The 22942-nt window shown below is 36.9% G+C and overlaps 1 protein-coding gene across 1 annotated transcript in view; it reads right to left on the bottom strand.

Annotated features, from left to right (window-relative positions):
* The window catches only part of ANKRD13C (ankyrin repeat domain 13C), a 113792-nt gene that overhangs the window by 54174 nt on the left and 36676 nt on the right, over window positions 1–22942 (bottom strand). The window contains exons 2-5 of the mRNA XM_006862412.1: window positions 17534–17575; window positions 3853–3957; window positions 1355–1440; window positions 1061–1106 (exon numbers count right to left, since the gene is read on the bottom strand). Coding sequence (XP_006862474.1) covers window positions 1061–1106; window positions 1355–1440; window positions 3853–3957; window positions 17534–17575 — 279 coding nt within the window. The remainder of the gene's footprint in view (window positions 1–1060; window positions 1107–1354; window positions 1441–3852; window positions 3958–17533; window positions 17576–22942) is intronic.

The raw sequence follows: 22942 nt of genomic DNA, 5'->3' as shown, positions 1-22942 counted from the left end.
CCTTATATTCCTATTGGAAGTCAATGAAATATGCATGTTTCATATGTTATAATACGATAAGATCATTCAACTATGAACTATGGAAAATGTATACAGGTCACCAACGGAAAGGTCATTAGGATCAAATTTCCTATTTGAACATAAAGATTTTTTGCCCTAAGTGATCTCAAATTTAAAATGGGGAGGAGAGACACTTGTTTTGCCAGAGTAAATCAGTAAATAGCTATAAAATATCCAGAAAATAAAGGACTTTTATAAATAGCTGAAACAGTTTACAGTCAAGTAGTACGCTAAGACAGTAGCTATAAAGTAAGCCAGAAATGTCTGAATTATAAAGTAATCAAACAGTATCAATTTTCACATTCAGAGATCAAAACACTATTATTCCAACTTCTTTAAATTCAGTAATTCAAGAACCTTGTATTTAGTATTCCTTCTAAAAATGTCTGATATTTAAAATTTTTAATCTGCTTTTTGACATAAAAAAAAGTAGCTAATCAAATTGAGGGAAGTGTGGTGGCTCTGTAAGATAAACTTTGGACTGGTTGACAGTTTGAACTCACCGCCGTTCCAAGGTAAAAAGATAATGCTTTCTGCTCCCATAAAGATTTACAACCTGGAAAACCCTATACACAGCTGCTATGAGTTTGAACCAACTGGACAGCACTTAACAACAATAACAACAATCAAGTTGACAAAATTAAGTATTTGTTGTTGTTGTTTTTGTTGTTAGGTGCCATCAACTCACAGTGACCCTGTATATGGTCTCCAAGGCTATAAATCTTCATGGAAGCAAAAACTCTTATCCTTCTCCTCTGAAGTAGCTAGTGAGCTCGAACCACCAACCTTGTGGTTAGCAGTCCAGGGCTTATCATACTGTGATACCTGTGCTCCTAATTAATATTAGCATTAGGTTTTATAACCATTATATTCAACACTATAAAAATAATTTTCTTCAGGCCAGGAATCAGAACTGCTAGTATTTGTACAAAATAATTATTTTCACACTTGCATTTCTGCATGAATATACATCTTATAATAAAATATAGCATACTCTTACCCCAGCTTTGAAAATCCCAGTGAAGTTTTAGGTAAAAATCACCTAGCTGAGAAATAAAATGAATAATTACTAAACATACTTCAATTTATAATTCTTACATCTACTTAATGTTTTTTCTTTAAAAAATATGTTATTATAAAAGCTCTACAGACAGGGTAGGACATTATAAAAAAGCTCATATCAATGTTTAAAAAAAACAATGCTAAAACCAGTTACTACTTAAGACTAACAATTGACACTATACAAAAAAATACTTAAACTTACAATTACTCTTTAGATACAAAATCAGCCTACCTCTTTCAGGGCTTTTAGTAATCGAGGTCGTTTTTCTTCAACACTTTCCCTGGATTGCTGCTTAAGTTTCCTTAAAAGTGCTGTAACTAAGTTTAAATGGAGAAAAAGAAAAAGTAATTTAAAGTAATGTTCACCATGCTAAAAAAATACCATAGGTTTCTCAGATACTTATAAAACAATATGGTGAATATGTTAGTTACTTAGTAAAACTGAGATGTTATTGTGTTGTTAAGTGTTGTTGAGTTGGTTCTGGCTCAGAGCAGCCCTATGAGGTTTCCAAGGAACAACTGGTGAGTTTGAGCCACCAACCTTACAGTTAGCAATTCAGTGCTTATCCTACAGTGCCATACCTGAACTCCAATAATGAGATGATTCCCAAGAAATATTAAGGAAAATTTATCTCACATCAACTTAAAACATATTAATATCCATTTTCCTAGTTGCTAATTATCTATCAGTAAGGATACTCCTGACTGTGCCAAGATCTACTAATATATCATTTCAATGATGTAACCTTAATCTCAAAAAGAATGTGAGACAAAATCCCACTGAATTCAACTTTTTAAAAACATGAAATCACCTTGTAAATATTACCAGGCATATATTTTTATATTAAAGTTTGCATCCTCACATACTACCTATGCAATATAAAAAATTAATCCTAAAAATCTAAGAAAATTCTAAGTCTTCCACAGTATTTTCTAAATAGTTAGAGTGTGTGCTTTAGACACATAGTTGGAGTTTGGCCCCACCTTTACTACTTATTAGCTGTTTTTTTCCTTTCTTATTAATGCTGGTACAGTTGATATTGCATTGACTCTGAATTTACAATAATTACTAATGGAGTCCTGGTGTGGTGCTATAGGATCATCAATGGGCTACAAGGTGGATTTGAACTACAAGGTCAGCAGTTCAAATTTACCAGCCGCTCCTCGGAAACCCCATACAGCGTCACTATAAGGAGGAACCAACTGAAAGGCACTTAATAACAACAACAACATCATAAGATTGCTGAATTAATTATCTTTTAAGTTAATGAATAAACAGTTTGTTTCATGTTCTGGGAAGTAATGAAAATATAAGCACTAGGTAATTGTGTATATACAATTAGTAATGGAATATTTTTCAAAGATATCATTCAATACAAGAAAATCACTGTAAGACCAAACCTCAGTTACTAGGGACTTAAATCTTTTGCATTACAATATATTTGTAAATATTTTGTAACGATTTTCCATGAGAATTGTTTCTTAGCCTTTCTAATAGATTATGCATTCTTAAAGCACAGAGACTGTCTTTATTCTCCACACCTTATTGGATACACCTCTTATGATAACAATTCCGTAAATGTTCAATAAGTGAAAGAATCCTTGAAATTCACAAAAATCTTACTGTGGGTCAGAAACCCCTGCTCCCTAATTGTTAGTAAAAAAAATATATATATATATATATATGCTTATACAATTGTTCCCCAAAACTCAAAATTTTATTTCATGTTAAATCTTATGTGTTTAGTATTAAATTTAATTTCATAATTGTTATAAAAAAATTTCAGAAAATCCACAAAAATATTTGTATAATACAATACAAATATAACTAAAACATAAGAAGCAGCCTGGAAGAACTCAAAACTTATCATCAAAATAATAAGACAGAATCCCTATAACATCCAAGGAATGTTTAAGGCCATGTATTTTTTTAAATAAAATTGCTAAGATTCTTTATTGTTCCTTCTAAGTTGATCATTTCTAGGCTCAAACTGTAAAAAGATAAAATAATACCAGAAAATAATATTAATAATATCATATTCAGATCCAGATATAAATTTTTAATAAATCTTTCTACTACTAAGATGTGCTACAAAAAAAAAAAAGACCTGCTTTTGAAACTGGAAAAAACAAAAAACAAAAACTAGAGCATAGTAGAATGGAATAATTAAACATGCTATATATTTTGAAGAAGTATATTTTATGTTTTTTTAAATAGTCATTTAAAGACTAAATAAAAGAGACAGATTTGCTCCTCAGTTCTAGTAAAACCTATGTTATTGGTGGTTAAGTGTTGTTGAGTCAGTTCTGACTCAGAGCAATCCTCTATAGGGTTTCCAAGGAGTGGCTAGTATGTTTGAACTGCTCACCCAGCAGTTAGTAGTTCAGTGCTTATCAGACAGCACCACAGCAGAATTCAGCAAGCAATTAAAGAGATATTTACTATATAACAAACTGCAATTATTTTTCATTCCTATTAATGTCCCAAATTTGCCAGAAATGAGTCAGGTATCTACTTTGTCCTGAATGAATGAAAACATTCATAAGAATATAATTATGGCAGAATGCTTTGAAAAGAGAAAAAAATAGTAACATACTTTTAAACATACTTTCTCAATTCTTTTTGTGAACTACCCAAAGTTCAAATTCCTAAGTCATGAATAATTAATATAGAAGTTTATTAATAACTTTGAAGAATCATAGCATGGAACAGTAATTTATAGAACTTACTCATTTGTCTATCTCCATAACTGATAGCTTCCGCCAGAGGACTCCATCCCTGAGCATTTTTCACTTTTACTGGAGCATTGTGGGCCAAAAGTAAATGAGCACATTCTGTAACATAAAATAGTAACAACATAAAAAAAAATTTTTTTTAAAAATCAATTTTTAGAACCTCTAAATACAAACACCATGTAAAAGTTCCATAAACCAAACAAATAAAAGTAGAACTACAATATGTACTATATAAAATAAAGAATTAAATTTAATTTTAAAAATTCTTGTGTATTTAAACCAGGTCATTTCAAGAAGTATTCATGCTACTACCTACATATAAACAAGATCTATCTTCAAACAAAGTATTTCTTCCCTACTAATTATTCCCTAGCGTATTTTGGAGGAGTGCAATGGCTCTGTACAGTAAGCATTGGACTGCAAACCACAAGGTCAGTAGTTCAATCCTACCACTCACTCAACCAGAACAGACAAATACCAAAGAATGACATATGGGAACTCAATTCACAAATAGAAGAATTGAGAACAGAATAAAACTATAAGAACAAATTGAGGGACTCTGGGAGGTCAGTCTATGATCAAAACAATTACAATGTGAAAGAAGGTAAACACAGAGGAACAGAGATCCAGGTGGTGAGAAGGTCAGGTAGATTGCAGAGATAAAATAGCCTGTTTTAAGTGGAGGGAAAAGTTAATGGACTATAAGGTAACCACAATGGTGGGGGTGGAGTGCAGAGGGTGAAAGAGAGAGATGAAGGGAGGTGACAGTAGTACACAGGGTAGGTGGCAGACACATCATAGTTCAGGTGTTGGGGAGAGCAGTACAAGAAGGGGGAGGGGTGGAAGAACAAGGTAGATAGGGGAACACTGACAAAGGTTTGCCTGGGCTAAATGGGACAGATGTAAATAGTGATTCATGCTCAACCTTGGAACAACAGGGCTCTGTGATACAGGGATCTAGGCATACTTTGAAGAGGGTAAATAATACTAAGATGCTTGACTGTCTTATGAATATTGGTTTCCCTTGCCTACTATTGTAAAATAGACACCTGAGGAGGATAGAAAGGAATGTCGAGAAACATGATTATGAAAGCTTGTAAACCTGTCTTCAGCCTATAACTGATTAGAATACCTAAAAGGGGTTCTACAACTAGCCCAGTGAAAAAAAGCCTCTTGCAGAGCCTTTGAATCTTCAGTGGAATCCTGAGTCCCATCCAGAACCTTCTGAGGTGGGACATTCCCCCTAGAAAGGACAAGTAAACCAGCCTGGAATAGCTAGAGATACAGAAGATACATCTTCAAAGAAAGATCATCAGGAAAAAACAAAAACAAAAATGTCAACATGACTGGCTACTACAAGAATAAGCAATCTGATTGCTGGGACGGCATCTAGGCTACCAATCAAGTTCTTTCAGGACAAACCCCCCTCCAAGACTGAAACTCAAAGAGAACACAAGGGCAAGCATGTTAAGCTTGCTGGCGACCACACAGGTCTACTGGGGAGTGGAAGAGGGAGAAAGACAGCAGTGAAGAAATGGGCTGAGTTCAACCATGGTCCATTGACTCCCACTGACCTGGAGATGAGAGAAAGAAGAGGAAGGGCTGGTTGGTCCAAAGTGTGGTGAGACCTGGAGACACCAGAGCCCATGAACAATGACATAGCCACAGAGGACTAGAGCTGAGAGTGAATTATCTAGCAGATATAAAGTGAGGGAAGATGCACAAGAATACCAAAACTTGCAGACAGTACCCATTTGACCTAGCCTCAATGGCTTGATAATCAGAACGTAACTAGAGGATGATTTTTAAAAAAACAATTTTTGATAAAGGAAACAATGGTAAATTGCTACAATTTGATGAACTTGACATACACTCATGGAGGTAGCAGTTCTAAATAACAACAGAGAGGAAAGGAGTCTTCACATCAAGTATCAGTGCTATCCTCTCTGTACACAGGGTAAACCGGGACAGGCAACTTAGATATTGGCTACCTAAAATGAGGAGGTGATAAAGGTACAAAGTGATGGGCTTACAAGGTTTCAAGAGGGAGTTTAGTTTTAAGATCTTGTGGGAGAAGAAAGAATCCCACTGAATAGTTTTCATCTTATCTAGATGGGTCTAGTTAAAAGAGATGGAGATAAGATTCATATGATTCAATAGTGAGTAACAGTTATTGTGACTAATTGCGATTGTCACAATTGTAAAGGTATAAGTTTTGTAACAAAAATGGGGCACCAGTTAACCTTATAGTCCAGAAACAAAAGACTCTAGCACCATCAAGGGAGAAGAGCTCAAGCAGAATGCAAGACCTTATCCAAAGAAGCAGCTACACCAGAGATGGAGGCAGAGATGGGGACATGAAAAGAAGGAGCAGCTGGGGACTTTAGATTCATGGGAAGAGAGGGACTGAAAGAGGGAAACTTGAAAAATGTGCCCTTTGGAGGTGTAAATTATGGTACTGGCATAAATAAGCATTATTAAAAATCTTTTACCTGATAAGATCTAAAGCGACCCATGGACCAGGAGGTGACAAAAAAACAGGGTATTTAGCCCCTCCAATACTTCACAGACCCCAGGGAAGGATCCTCAAGACACGCACTTTCAGGTTTTCCCATGACTCCTTATGAAGTCATAAGTCTTACTTATATTTCTCTCCGTTTGAAATTCTGTTTCTGTTTGTTCTTTTTGTAAATTCCATGGGCAACTTTGGTTGGGATATCAATTTTTGGTCTTTGGGTGGGCATGGTAAGGAAAGTAACTCCATTTTCTTAGCTGGGAGTAATTTTTGTGCACTTTGGTACAGGAGCCATGAGGACCTTGTACAACTTGCTGAGAAAATGTTTAGCTTCACTTTTGGTAAATTTTGCTGTCTCAGACTGTGGTGTGCATTTCTGGTGGAATCAGTAAAAGTCATGCAAAAAACTTGGCAGGGGGACAGGCACCAGTTTCAGACTTGTCTTGAAAACACAAGTTAACACTGTATTTCACAATGTTCTGATGTTATCCGTAAGATTTGCATCTTATATCACTATATCTGACAGTATTCCACTGCTATTCCTCAGATTTTCAGAGGTTAACCATTCAGAAGCAATCTTCCTCTCCTTCTTCCTTTCTGGAATTCTCTGCTTTCTTGGTAGAGTCTGTCTTAGTATAGCAGATCCAACGAAACCTGTCAACCAATGATGACCGGACTGGTATTAAAAATACAGGTGGCAAAGTTTCCAGCATCACATTAAAATGCAAGCCACCACAGTATGACAAACTAACAGGTGAGTAGTGGTTGGCATATATATTGTTGCTAGGTACCTTTGAAGTCTGTTACAACTCATAGGGGCCCTGCATAGGGCTTCTGGGGCTGTAAATCTTTATGGAAGCAGAAAGTCTTATCTTTCTCCTACTGAGCAGATAGTGGGCTTGAACTACCGATCTTGTGGTACACTGTCCAGAGCTTATCATAAAAAGCCACCGTGATATACGGCTAGAATATTCATTATTGGTACACTAAAGATAAATGAACATTTAAGCTACCAAATTAACTATATAAAATCACAATCATAATTATATTATTCTGGGAGGTGGGCTTGATGGCAGAACAGGCAGAAGGGCCGTGCAGAATCCTGTTAGCAGAAACATGGAAAACCAGGTGAAACAGATTGGAAGGGCTGTCTTGGAACTCTGAACTCCATATAAAGTGGTAAGTCGGCAATTCAGATGCTTACTGAGAGGAAGGTTTGGAATAGAAGCAGCAAAGAAAAGGGTTTCTGAACCAAGATGACCTGTGAGCTACAGACTTTGCAAATGGGGGGAAGTAGGCAGAGACAGCACAAGTTGGCTCACAATGCAGAAACCACCCAGTGATCTACAGAAACAGAGCTGCAAGTGTCCCTCTTTTTTTTCCCCCAATCTTTTTTGCTTTTCCATGTTACACCTTCGCTGCACATTCTTCACATCTCCATGCAGATGACCAAAGGGATGTCTTGCATGTGTGTGCTCACCCCCAGGAAAGGTCCAGTGTCACTTGCACATCGTTTTATAACATGGAGCGATTAACACTGATCTGTGGAGATGCTCGAAGGAAGGATTTGCCAGGGGTACAAACAGGAAACAGATTCAGGAGTCTAAGTCAGCTTTGAAGACTAGAGTCCATTTTGTTGGTCACTCATATTTTCCAGAGATACTTGATTTTCTATTTCATTTTAGGCTACTGTTTCTTTGATTTTGGGGGGTCTTATAACTTTATATAAATGTCTTTTCTGGGTTTTTATGTTGCCTGACTTTGGGGTTTAGCCTTGAAACTGACCTGCCTTCTATTTTTGTGGTTGTTCCTATCCATGCCTCACCTAACAAGAGACAGCAACTCCGGCCATACAGCAAAGCTACTTTTGCACCCTGTAAACCCCACCAATAGGGCAAGAACCAATACCAGCTGCTATGTATCAACACCTGTTAAAAACACTTTTTAAACAATACATACCTGTTAAAAACACTTTTAAAGGAACCTGCAAGGGCAGTGAATAGAGAAACACATCTCCTGATCATACCTACCAAGAGGCGAGTGAAGTGTGCTTAAGAATACAACATCATACATTCATCTAATTAACACAAGTACAACAGCACCACATGCCTAAAAAGCAGCAGAAAATGTCTGCTAACATGCAGAAACAAGATGGAGTAGCTCAAACAAATGAACAACAAGAAGAGCAAGGAATATGATTAGAGGGTGAAGAGAGTTTGGAACTGTCTGAAGGGGAATTTAGGACAATGATATTGAGATGCATCAAAATGTTCCACAGAAAAGCAGAGAAAAATAAGAAAAGTAGTCAGAAAAGTGCTACAGGAACAGTTGAGCAAAATTGATACAGTTTTATAATCAATAAAACAAACTGCAAAAAGAAGTCCAGATGATTATTGCTAAAATATCAGAAAAGGACAACACACTGAAAGGGCAAAGGAGTAGAACTGAAGGGATGAAAGTTAGAATCAGTGAGTTTGAAGGCAAATTTCTTAATTCTGCTAAGATAGAACAAGCAGAAAAAAGAATGAAAAAATCTGAAGCCTAAGAATCATGTGGGACAACATGAAGAGGATTAATAACCTGAGGTTGACTGGAATACCAGAACAGGAGGGGGAACTACAAAAGAGATGGTCGAAGAACTGCTGGAATAGAATTTCCCTAATATCTTGAAGGATGAAAAAATAAGCATTCAAGAAGCTTAATGAACTCCTGGAAGGATAGACCACAAAAGAAAATCTCTAAGATATATCATAATCAAACTCTCCAAAATCAAACACAAGAAGAGAATCCTAAAAGCAGCTACGGGGGGGGGAAAAAAAAAAAAGTTACATACAATGGAAAGCTACTAAGATTAAGCTCTCATTTCTCAGCAGAGACTTAATTGAGAGACATATACAGTACTCTGAAAGAAAAAAAACTATTAACCAAGAATCATATACCCAGCAAAGCTGTCAATCAAATATGACAGTGAAATCAAAATATTTCAGGATAAATTGAAATTAATGGATTTTGTAAAGGCCAAACCAGAACTCTAAAATATACTAACATTAGAATGTTCTTTGGACTGAGAATCAACAAGACCAGACAACAACCTGATAACTGACATGTGTGGCAACATCACCTGGAACTCAATCCAGAGATGGAAGAGTCCAGAGCAGAACAAAACTGTAACACTAAAATTAAGGGACACGGGAGGTCAGTCCATGAACAGGACAACTACAAAGAAAAAGAAGGGAAAAGTTTAGTAACAGAAATCCAGGTGGTAAGGAAGTCAGGTAAATTTTAGAATAAAACAAACTGTCATTAATAAAAGGAGTTCAATAAAATATAGGGTAACCTCAAAAAAGCTTAATGTTATCTCCACATCAAAACAAGAAAAGAAATGTCCAAAAAGACTATGGAAATGTTAACACTTTGAACAAACTCACAAGAAAGAGCACACAAAAAATGTACTCAGTACAGAAAGGCATAAGAAACAAAGAAACCAGCAGCACCAGAAAAAAAAACACAACAAAACATCATTATTCCAACAATTAATCCATACCCAGTGTGGTGCGTAACAACAAAGTGTGGCACCAAAGCATCAGACTGAAAATTGCAAGCACCAGCTGCTCCTTGGAAACCCTATACAAGGTGGCTATGGGTTGGAATTGAGTCAACAGCACTTAACAACAACAACATCAATAATTACACTAAATGTCAGTGGATTGAATGCACCAGTCAAGAGGTAGAAAGTAGCAGAATGGCTAAAGAAAGCAGGATCCTTCAATATGTTGTCTTCAAGAGACATACCTAATGCACAAAGACAAAATTAGTTTAAAAAACAAAGAACAGAAAAAAGTATATCAAGCTAATTGCAATAAAAAATGCGGAGTGGCAATATTAATTTCAGACAAAATAAACTTAAAGCAAAATCTAGCGTAAGGGACAAAGCAGTTCATTAACTCATGGCTAAAGGGTCAATTGAACAAAAGGACATAACCATATTAAATATCTATGCTTCCAACAAAAAAGCCCCAAAATACATAAAGCAAACCCTAATAGAATTGAAGAAAGAAACAGATATCTCTATAATAATAGTTTGTAGTGGTTAAGAATCTGCCTGCAAACCTTAAGGTCAGCAGTTCGAAACTATCAGATGTTCCACAGGAGAAAGATGAGGCTTTGTGTTCCTGTAAAGATTAACACTCTCAGAAACGCTGTACAGGGTCGCTATGAGTCGGAACCAACTCCACGGCACATAACCACCAACCACCTTAATAATAGTGGGAGATTTTAATACACTACTTCTGAAAAATGACAGAACAACCAGAAAGAAGCTCAGCAGAGACAGCGAGGAACAAAACACAATTAATAGAGACAACACAATCAATGAAACACAATCAACACAGACAACACAATCAACCAACTTGATCTCATAAATTTGTACAGAACATTCAACCCAAAAGCAGGACAATACACATTCTTTTCCAGTGCACATGGAACATTCTCCAGAACAGATCATGTGTTAGGCCTTAAAGCAAATCTCTATAAAATTTAAAATATATATGTTACAAAGCATCTTCTCACACCAAAATGATATAAAATTAGAAATCAACAATAGGAAGATCAAGGAAACAAAATCATATACATGGAAACTGAGTAACATCCTCCTTAAAAGATACCGAGTAGTAGAACAAATAAAAAGCAAAAAATTTAAATTCCTAGAAACAAATGAGAATGACAACACAACACACATCAAAATCTTTGGGACACAGCAAAAGCAGTTCTGAGAGGACAATTTATTGCAATAAATGCACACATACAAAAAGTAGAAAGAACGAAAATCAACATCTAACACAATATCTCCATCAATTAGAACAGTAAAGTAAAGCTAGCCATCAGAAGAAAATAAATACTAAAAATTAGGGCAGAAATTACTGATATATATTTAAAAAAATAGAAAACATCAACACAAGAAAGCTGGTTCTATAAAAAGATTAATAAAATTGAGAAAAGAAAAGAGTTAGAAGACACAAATAAAACACATAAGAAACCACATGGATGATATTACAACAGAACCAATGGAAAGAAAGAGGATAGTAACATAGTACTAAGAAGAGTTGTACTCCAACAAATTTGAAACTCTAGAGGAAATGGATGCATTTTTAGAAAAACACAACCTACCTAAACTTACAGAGTGAAGTAGAAAACTTGAACAGACCTACAACAAAGGAAGAAATAGATAAGGTCATAAAAAACCTCCCAACCCAAAAAAGTTCAGGCCCAGATGACTTTATTGGTGAATTTTACCATACATTCAGAGAAGAGCTGACACTTATTCTACTCAAAAAATACCAGAATATAGAAAAGAGTAGGAAACTTCCTAATACATTTTATAAAACAAGCATAACCCTCACACCAAAACCAGGGAAGGACATCATCAAAAAAGAAAATTATAGACCAATATCCTTCATGAACATATATGCAAAAATTTTCAACAAAATCCTAATCAATAGAATACAATGACATATCAAAAAATAATATATCATGACTATTGGAATTAATAACAGGGATGTAAAATGGTTCAATATTAGAAAAAAAATCAATGTAACTCACCACATAAATTTTTAAAAGGACAAAAATTATATCGATTGATGCAGAAAAGGCATCTGAAAAAAATCCAACCATTCCTGATATAAATACTCAACACAGCAGGAATTAAAAGAAAAATTCCTCAACATAAATAAGAGCATATATCCAAAACAACAGCCAACATCACTTTCAATGGTGAGAAACTGTAAGCATTCCCTTTGCAAACAGAAACCAAACAAGGATAGATACCCTTTATCATTATTCCTATTCAATATTGTGTTGGAAGTCTTAGCCAGAGCTATAAGGCAAGAAAAGGAGATTAAAGGTATCCAAATTGGCAAAGAAAAAGTAAAACTCTCTATTTGCAGATGATATGTTCCTATACATAGAAAATCCCAAATATCTGGCAAAAAATTAAAACCACTGGAACTCATTGGAAGATTCAGCAAAGGGGCAAGATCAACATACAAAAATCAGTTGGATGCCAATACACTAAAAAGACAGCTCTGAAGAGGAAATAAGGAAAACAATACCATTCACAATAGCTACCCAAAGGATGAAATATTTAGGAATAAAACTAGAGAAACAAAAGACCTATATAAAGAAAACTACAAAACACTACTAAAGAAACCAAAAGAGATTTACAAAAATGAAAGAATATACTATGTTCATGGATTGGAAGATTTAACAGTGTGAAAATGTCAATACTACTCAAAGCAATCTACAAATATAACACAATCCCAATCCAAATTCCAACAACAATCTTTGAAGAAGAGATGGTAAAAGCGATCACGAACTTTATTTGGAAGGGAGAGAAGTCAGACAAGCAAAGCACTGCTTAAGAGAAAGAACAAAGTTGGAAGTCTCTCACTTCCTGACTTCAAAACTTACTACAGGGTTATGTAACACTGAGGATTAATGCGCTGAACTCCAAGGTCAATTTGAACCACAAGGTCAGTGGTTCAAGCTCACCAGTTGCTCCTTGGAAACCTTATTCCGAGTCATTATGAGTCAGAACCGACTCAACAGCACTTAACAACAACAACACAGTGGTCATAACAACCTGCTACTGGTACAATGAAAGACGAATAGATCGATGAAATAGAATTCAGAACCCAAAAGTAAATCCATCCATACACAGTCAACTGATCTTTGACAAAGAGCCAAAATACCTTAAATGGAGAAGCGATAGTCTCTTCAACAAATGGTGCTGGCAAAACTGGAAATCGATTTGCAAAAGAATGAAACAAGACCCAAATCTCACATAATATAAGAAGAAAGCTAGCTCAACATGGATTAAAGTTCTAAATGTAAATCCCAGAATTATAAAGATTATCAAAGAAAAAAAAAAAAACAGAGACAAATTTAAGGGCTCTAATGTATGGCATACACAAACTATCAAACATGGAAAAAAAAACACAAACAATAGAGAACAAAATGGATGACTAGAACATACTAAATAGTAGAAATTTATGTGCATCAAAAGATTTCACCAAGAAAGTAAAAAAGGAGCCCACAGAAAGGGAAAAAATTTTTTGCAACAACATATCAGACAAGGGACTGATCTCTAAAATTTATAGGAAAATACACTTTACCTACAAGACAAATAATTTACCTACTTTATCTTCAAGGAAAAGACAAATAATCCAGTTTAAAAATGGGCATAGGACATAAATAGACACTAAGGAAGACAGTCAGGCAACACACAAACATATTAAAAATGTTCATGATCATTAGCCATTTGTTGTTGTGAAGTGCCCTTGAGTCAGTTCCAACCCACAGCAACCCTGTATAGGGTTTCCACGGAGCAGGTGGTAAGCTTGAACTGCCAACCTTGTAGTTCAAACAGCTTTGCAGTCTGGCGCATTAACCCACAGCGCCACACCATGACTACTTTAGCCATTTGTTGTTGTTGTTAGGTGCCTTTTAGTTGGCACCAACTCATAGCAACCTTATGCACAGCAGAACGAAACATGTCCGATCCGGGGGCAACCTCACTACTGTTGCCACACTTGAGTCCATCGATGCTACCACCTGGCCAATCCATCTCGTTGGGGTTTTCCTCTTTTTCTCTGACCTTCCATCGTACCAAACATGATATCCTTTTCCAGCGACTGCACCCTCCTGACAATATGTCCTAAGTATGAGAGACGAAGTTTGGGCATCTTGGCCTCTAAGGAGCACTCTTGCTGCGCTTCTTCCAAAACAGATCTATTGGTTCTTTTGGCAGCCCATGGCACTTTTAGTATTCTCCTCCAATACCATATAACTCAAAGGCATCAATTCTTCTACGATCTTCCTTATTCACTGTCCAGCTTTCGCATGCAAATCAAAACAGTGAGGTATAATCTTACACCTGCAGTAATAGCGAAGTTAAAAAAAGCAAAGGACAACAAATGTTGGCAAGGGTATAGAGAGACTGGGACCTTCCTATATTGCTAGTGGGACAGCAAATTGGCTTAACCACTCTGGAAAATGGTATGGAATTTTCACAGAAAGTTGGATATAGAAATACCTTATGATACAGCCATTCCTCTACTTGGTATATATCCATAAGAAATACTAGTCATAATGCAAGTATTGTTCATTGCAATACTATTCACAATAGCAAAAAACTGGAGATAACTCAAGTGTCCATCAAAGGAAGAATGGATAAACAAACACTGGTACCTACACAAAAAGGAATGTTATGCTACCTTGAAGAGTAACAATGAAGCTGCAAAACGTCACATAACATGGATGACCCTTGAGGACATGATGCTGAGTGAAATTAAGTCTGGCCAAAAGGGCAGATATTACATAAGACCATTATTGTAAATACTTAAGAAAATATTTCCATATTAAAAGAATAATCATTTGATGATTACCAGGGGCAGGAGGGAGGAGATAGTAACATACATGTCAGGGGCTCAATGTATGATAACTCGGAGGACAGGGAGAGCAATAAATAGGAGGGGGAGGGCAATGCACAAGAAAGAGGAGGGGAATCAAGGCACAGTCTGAAGAGGGGAAATAATGCTAAGATGCTTGACTGTCTTATGAATATTAGTTTCCCTCGCCTACTATTTTAAAATAGACACTTGAGTCAGATAGAAAGGAATATCAGGAAATATGATCACAGAAAATTTGTAAGCCTGTCTTCGGCCTATAACTGACTGGAATACCTAAAAGGGGTTCTAGAACTTGCCTAGTGAAATAGACCTCTTGTGGAGTGCTTACAGTGTATAGGACCTTAGGTGGAATCCTGAGTCCCATATAGAACCTTCTGAGGTGGGACATTCCCACTAGAAAGGACAAGCAGACCAGCCTGGAACAGCTAGAACAACAGAAGACACATCTTAAAATAAAGGTCATCAGGAAAAAAAACAAAACAAAAATGGCAGCATGACTGGCTACTACATGAATAAGCAAGTTGTTCACCGGGAAGCCATCAAAGCAAGTTCCTTCAGGACAAAGTCCCCTCAAAGACTCAAAGACTGAAGCTCAAAGGGAACACATGAACAGGCATGTAAACTTGCTGGCAACCATATTGGTCTACTGGTGAGTGGAAGAGGGGGAAAGGCAGCAACGAAGAAATAGGCTGAGTTCAACCATGCTTCCTAGACTTCTGTTGACCGGGAGATGAGAGAGAAAAAAGGTAGGGTGGGTTGATCCGAAGTGTGGTGAGACCTACACTCAGGAATACCTGAGGCCATGGACAAGGACACAGTCACAGAGGGATAGAGCTGAGAGTGAAGCATCCAGCTGATACAAAGTGAGAAGAGATGCACAAGGACATCCAAACTTGCAGATAGTACCCATTTGACCTCGCCTCGACTAGATAATCAGAACTCAACTACAGAAAGATAAAAAAATAATTTAATAAAGGAAACGAATGTAAACTGATACAGTTTGATGAACTTGACCTATACTTATGGATGTAGTAGCTCAAAATATCAACCAAGAGGGAAGGAGTCTTCATATTAAGTATCAGTCCTATCCCCTCTATATACAAGGTAGATAGGGACAGGCAACTTAGACATTGGCTACCTAAAATTAGGAGGCGATAAAAGCACGAATGACTGGCTTACAAGTTTTCAAGAGGGAGGAAAAAAAGATATTGGAATTTTTGCACAAACTTTTTGAAGCTCCCTCATACAAACAACTCTTACAAATAACTAACAACAGACAATTCAATTTTTTAAAAGAACAGGATTGGTAAGACAATTCTCAAAAGAATATATACAGATAGCCCTGATTTCCTTTTCAGAGCTGTCTTTATTAGTGTAGAGGAATCCAACTAATCTTTTTATACTAATCCTGTACCTTGCCACTTTGCTGAATCTTTCAACAAGTTCTAATAATTTTCTTTCTGAATCTCTGGAATTTTCTATGTATAGGTTTATATCATCTGTACATAGAGAGAATTTTAGGTTTATATCATCTGTACATAGAGAGAATTTTACTTCTTTGCCAATTTAGTTGCTTTTAATTTTCCCTTTTTTGCCTTACACCTCTGGCTAAGACTTCCAAAACAATAATGAATAAAAGTGATAATAAAGGACATTCTTGTTATAGGTCTTGTGCCGCAGATTTGCCTAATGTAATGCGTCATTTGATTTCTTGACAGCTGCTTCTGTGAGTGTTGACTGTGCATACAAGAAAAATAAGGTCTTTGAAAACTTCAATCTTTTCTCCCTTTATCATGATGTCATTTATTGGTCCAGTTGTGAGAATTTTTGTTTCTTTTGTATTGAGGTACAATCCATACAAAAGGCTGTAGTCCTTGCTCTTCATCAATAAGTATTTTAAATCCTCTTTCAACAAAGCAAGGTTGTATTATGCTCACATTGCAGGTTGTTAATGTGTCTTCCTCCAATCTTGATGACATGTTCTCCTTCATATAATCCAACTATTGCAAAAGGAGTCCTGGTGCCGCGCTGTGGGACAGTGCACTGGGCTTCAAGGTCAGTTTTAATCACAACGTTAGTGGTTCAACTTCACCAGCTGCTACTCAGAAACCTTATACAGGGTCGCTAGGAGTCAGAACCTACTCAACAGCACTTAACAACAATTATAATAATCCAGCTATTATCATTGTAATTACCATAAAATTAAGAATATTCAATATACAGAAATAAGAATATCCTGAAATTAAAAATAATTTTCCAGATGAATAAATTACCATAAGGAAAAAAAAAAAAACAATTTCAAACAACATGAAAGTTGGTACTCTATTTCCACTAACACCAAAAAAAAAGGTAACATAGGAAATGAAGAAATATATTATTTTTAGTACACTGAATCCTAAACTCCATTAGTAAATAAAATAACCAGGTGAATTTAAAACCCAAAAGACAAAATTCATCTTAAAAATATAAGGGGGAGGGTCAGAGAAAAAGAGGAAGACCCCCAATGAGATGGATTGACCAAGTGGCAGCATCCATGGACTCAAGCGTAACAACAGTAGTGAGGTTGGCCCAGGATCGGGCAGTGTTTCGTTCTGCTGTGCATAGAGTCACTATGGGTCAGTACTGACTCAATCGCACCTAACAACAACAACATACATGAATGAGATTAAACATAAATAAGAAAATATCTACTAACCTTTATTTCCTAACATCACAGCAAGATGTAAAGGAGTGTTACCTATAAATAAAAAAGAAAAAATTTAATTAGTAAGTGTAAGAAAATCTATTTAAATGTAGTTTCAACTACTTCAGACATGCCAATGACAGAGTTAAAATAAAATTAATGTGACTGCAAAATATACTCTTACGTGGCAAATTATAAGTTAGAGGATGCCACGTTTTCTAAACATAATGTACTCTATTCCTCCTGCACTTGAAAAAAGCCACTCACTTTGCGTTTGAGATTTCTTTTCTAAACAGACTTCACAGATTCATTTTGTTGCTAACTTCTCTGCCACAGCATTCTTTGTTGCTTTAACACACAATTTAAATACCTATTATGGGGTAAGCCTTGTTTTGTTAAGTGCTGTTAAGTCAGATCTGACTCATGGAAACACAGTATGCGGTTTTTGAGGAGTGGCTGATGGGTCTGAACCACAGAACCTTGTGGTTCAAACCAATTTTGTGACTCTGAGCTTATCCTACAACCCCACAGGGATATTATTCCTCTAGTTCACTGCCTTCCAGCCCATTCTGACTTCATAACAATCCTACAGAACAGAGTATAACTGTCTTATAGGGTTTCAATTACCAGCAATCTTTATAAAAGCTAACTGCCACTTCTTTTCCCCATAGAGTGGTTGGTGGGTTTGAACCATCAACCTTTCAGTTACTGACCACTGCTCTTAACATGTCTTAGAACTTAGTAAAATTCAATCTCAGCATTGAAGTTGTTCAGAAGCCTTGTTAGAGACTGATACAAAACAAAGTTATAATAATTATTAACTAGGAGCTCTGGTAGCGTAGTGGTTACGAATCGGGCTATGAACCTTAAGGTTAGCGGTTCGAAACTACCAGCCGCTCCGCGGGAGAAAGATGAGGCTTTCTACTCCCGTAAGGATTTGCACCCTCGGAAACCCTGTACAGGGTCGCTATGGGTCGGAACCGACTCGACGGCACTTAACAACAACAACAACAAGAGAGCAAATGGTACATTCAACATAGTGTATGGAGCACAGAGCACATTTTGCCTATACAGGTAAAGTTAAATATTTAAGGATGGTCTACACTATAAGGAATTTTGCAGAATGAATTCAAAATTTATATACAAGCAAAGCAAAACTGACAAGCATTCCAGCATTTGAGTGGGTGGTGTGGCATTTGGATGGGTGGTGTGGGGTGGGATAATAGTGGCACCGCAATTCTAAAATCACATTCAAATGTATTTGAGCAGCTTCTCCCACCAGGAAATAACAAGTAAAATGATTATTTATTAAGCATTTGTCAAACTCAAAAAACTGTATGATACAAAAAGTGAACTCTAATGTAATAATTTATCAAAATCCATATAAATGTACAAAACAAATTGTGAATACTAAAATAAACAAAAGAACAAGGGGATGGCTAAGCAGTTTAAAATGAAGAAAATATGCCAGGGTTGTATCCTTTTACTCAAGGTCAGTGGTTCAAGTTCACCAGCCACTTCTCAGAAACCCTGTACAGGGTTGCTATGGGTCAGAACTGACTCAACATTAACTTAACAACAACTACAATTCAATCTGTATGCTGATCAAATAATCCAAGAAACTGTACTATATGATTAAATGAAGCAAAAGGATTGGAGGAACACTCACTAATAAATTGCCATATGCAGATGACATAACCTTGTTTGTTAAAAATAAAAAAGATGTAAAGCAATTGCTGATGAAGATCAAAGACTACAGCCTTTATCCCTGGATAAGGATATCATGCTTGGTAAAGGGTCAGTAAAAAAGAAGAAAAGTCTCTATGGGTTATACAGAGGCTGCAACAATGGACTCGAACATATCAATAACTGTGAGGTTGGCGACAATTTTTATAATAGAAAATGCTTCATTCTATTATACACTGGGTTGCTATGTCAGAACCAATTCTGTGGCACTTAACAACAACAATGCAAACTATGGACTTTAGTCAATAACAGTACCAATACTGGTTAAACAATTGTAAAAAATGTGCTACAAAAATATTAGAGATAATAGGAGAAAAGATGTGGAGGGAGAAGGGGATTTGGGAACTGTGTACCATCTGACATACCTACAGTTGCTCTGAAGAATAAATCTGTTTTTTTTTTTAAATGTTATGAGCTTGTATAAGAATGATAAAGAGAGAACAAACAAGATGGCGGATAGGGTAAAAGTGCAATGAGGAGCTCCATCAGCAACAACACAGAATACCAGACCAAGCAAGCTCAGGAGATGGTGCCAGAACTCTGAACCACATATAAAGGAATATTTAGAAGGTTGGAAGGCTTACAGCTAGGGGAATTTGTAGCAGAAGCAAGAAATCCAATGTTTTCTAATTCAAGATGCTCAGCTGGTCCTGGAGCCGGCATCTTGGGCGAGACCAAGCAGGGGAAGGATCAGAGCAACCACGACCCCTCACAGAACCGCAGAGATGAAGGTGTGGACACTCTTTATTTTTTTGTATCTGTTCATTGTTCTCTCGCTGGCTGTGCACCTCCATTCAGGTGACTTAGAGGGGGTGCTGGAGCGAGTGAACACTCCACACTGACCCCCCGAGGGTTAACTAACTACACATGTTCACAGATCTCCTTAAAACTTAAAGGGACAGTTTCCACTTAAAACCAAACGGCAGTGCAAAATGGCCCTGGCTGGCCCTGAACTGTTTATTGCTGGGAAAAAGACATGAATGGGTTTGTAGAGAGGGACCCGCAGACTAAAAAGAAATAGGCTGAAAATAAAATCCTGAGTTACATCACAATGACCAACAGTGGCATCTTGAAATTTCTCAGGAAGAAGAATGAAAAGGGAAACCCATTTCCTGATCACATCTACCCAGAGGCAATCAGAAAGCATAAAAAATACCAAAATACACACCCATTTAAGTATTACGGCCACAGATAACTCCTGAATATGCCCAAAAACCAGAAACAGATGACCATATCAGCACATGTCCAGAAATGAGATAAAGTGATGAGGCAAATGAGCTGGAAGCCCACCTATACTCCATACTAGAAGATGGGTGGTGGTGGTGGTGGTTATGTGTCGTGGAGTCGGTTCCAACTCATAGCGACCCTGTACGGGGTTTCCGAGACTATAAATCTTTATGGGAGCAAAAAGCCTCATCTTTCTCCCACATTACAGCTGGTAGTTTCAAACTGCTGACCTTGTGGTTCACAGCTCGATTCGTAACCACTATGCTACCAGAGCTCCTTGGAAGATGGGTAGGCTTTGGAAATTCCAGAGAAGGAATTCAGAAAAATAATTATAAAATGTATCAAAACACTATACAATAGAGTTGAGAAAAATAAGAAAGAAGTCAGGGGAGTGATAAATGAAGAATCAAATAAAATAGACACAGCATTGGAAACAATTCAAAACCTATAGAAAGGGGTCCAAATAATTAATAGTAGAATATCAGAAATGGACAATACACTGAAAGGGCAAAGGAGTAGAATCAAGGAGTTAAAAACCAGAACTAGTAAGCTAAAAGATAAATCTCTCAACACTACTTAGAAGAGAAAGCACAAAAAAGGATAAAAAAATCTGAAGAAGATCTAAGATTCATATTGGACAGCATGAAGAGGAGTAAGAATTATCAGCATTCTAGAACAGGAAGAATCACACAAGTCCACAGAGGAGATAGTTGAAGAGATGCTGGAAGAAAAATTTCCTAACATCCTAAAAAGGGAAAAAATGAGCATTCAAGAAGCTCAACAAACCCCAGGAAGGATAGACCCTAAAAGACAATCACCAAGACATATAATAATCAAGCTCTCCAAAATAAAAGACAAGGACAGAATCCTGAAAGCAGCTAAGGAAAAGAGAAGTGTAACATACAAAAGCAAACAAATCAGATTAAGCTCAGATTTCTCAGCAGAAACCATGCAAGCAAGAAGGCAATGGGAAGATATATATTAAAAACCCTGAAAGAAAAAAAAAACTTCCGACCAAGAATCCTCTACCAAGCAAAGCTCTCAATCAAATATGATGGTGTAATCAAAACATTCCAGGATAAACAGAAGTTAAGGGATTTTGCCAAAGCCAACCCTACTCTGAAAAACATCCTAAAGGAAGTTCTGTGGACTGAGAACCAATAAGAACAGACAACAATCAGAGAATGTGGCAGCATCACCCTGAACTCAATCGACAAATGAAAGAGTCAAGAACAGAATAAAATTGTAAGAACAGAGGATCTGGGAGGTCAGTCTATGATCAAAACAATTACAAGGTGAAAGGTAAACACAGAGGAACAAAGATCCAGGTGGTGAGAAGTTCAGGTAGATTACATGATAAAATAGACTGTCTTAAATGGAGGAAGAATTAATAGAATATAAAGTAATCCACAACAATGGGGTTGGGATAGGGGGTTTAGTTTGGGTGTTGGGGAGGGCAATCCAAGAAAGGAAAGGAGGCGGAAGAACAAGATAGATAGGGGAACACTGAGACAGGTTTACATGGCCTAAGTGGGACAGAGGTAAATATTGATGCGTGCTCACTCTTGGAACAACAGAGCTCTGTGATATGGGCATCTAGGCATAGCTTGAAGAGGGGAAATAATACTAAAATCCTTGACTGTCTTATGAACATTGGTTTCCCTTGCCTACTATTGCAAAATAGACACTTGAGTGGGACAGAAAGGAATGTTGGGAAACAAGATTATAGAAAATTTGTAAGCCCGTCTTTAGCCTATAACTGATGAATACCTAAAAGGGATTCTAGAACTTACCTAGTGAAATAGGAGCCTTTTCAGAGTATGGGACCTCAGATGGAATCCTGAGTCCTATCCAGAACCTTATGAGGTGGGACATTCCCACTAGCAAGGACAAGCAGACCAGCCTGGAACAGCTAGAGCAACAGAAGATATATTTTCAAAGAAAGATCATCAGGAAAAGCCCAAAACAAAAATGTCAGAATGACTGGCTACTACAACAATAAGCAAGCTGTTCTCCGGGAAGCCATCAAGGCAAGCAATCACGTTCCTTCAGGACAAACTCTTCTCTAAGACTGAAACTCAATGGGAACACATGAACAGGCATGTATGCTTGCTGGCAACCACATTCGTCTACTGGTGAGAAATGCAGCAATGGAAGAGGGAGAAAGGCAGCAATGAAGAAATGGGCTGAGTTCAACCACGGTCCATTGACCCCCACTGACCTGGAGATGAGAGAGAGAAGAGGAAGGGCTGGTTTGTCCAAAGTGTGGTGAGATCTTGGGACACTTGAGCTCATGGACAAGGACACAACCACAGAGGGCTAGAGCTGAGAGTGAAGCTTCCAGCTGATATGAAGTGAGGGGAGATGCACAAGAACACCCAAAACCATTTGACCTAGCCTTGATGGCTTGATAATCAGAACTCGACTAAAGATTTAAAAAAAAAAAAA

This window comes from Chrysochloris asiatica, unplaced genomic scaffold, assembly GCF_000296735.1.
Source record: "Chrysochloris asiatica unplaced genomic scaffold, ChrAsi1.0 scaffold00048, whole genome shotgun sequence".
Lineage (NCBI taxonomy): Eukaryota > Metazoa > Chordata > Mammalia > Afrosoricida > Chrysochloridae > Chrysochloris > Chrysochloris asiatica.
This window is presented reverse-complemented; position numbering and strand designations above follow the sequence as displayed.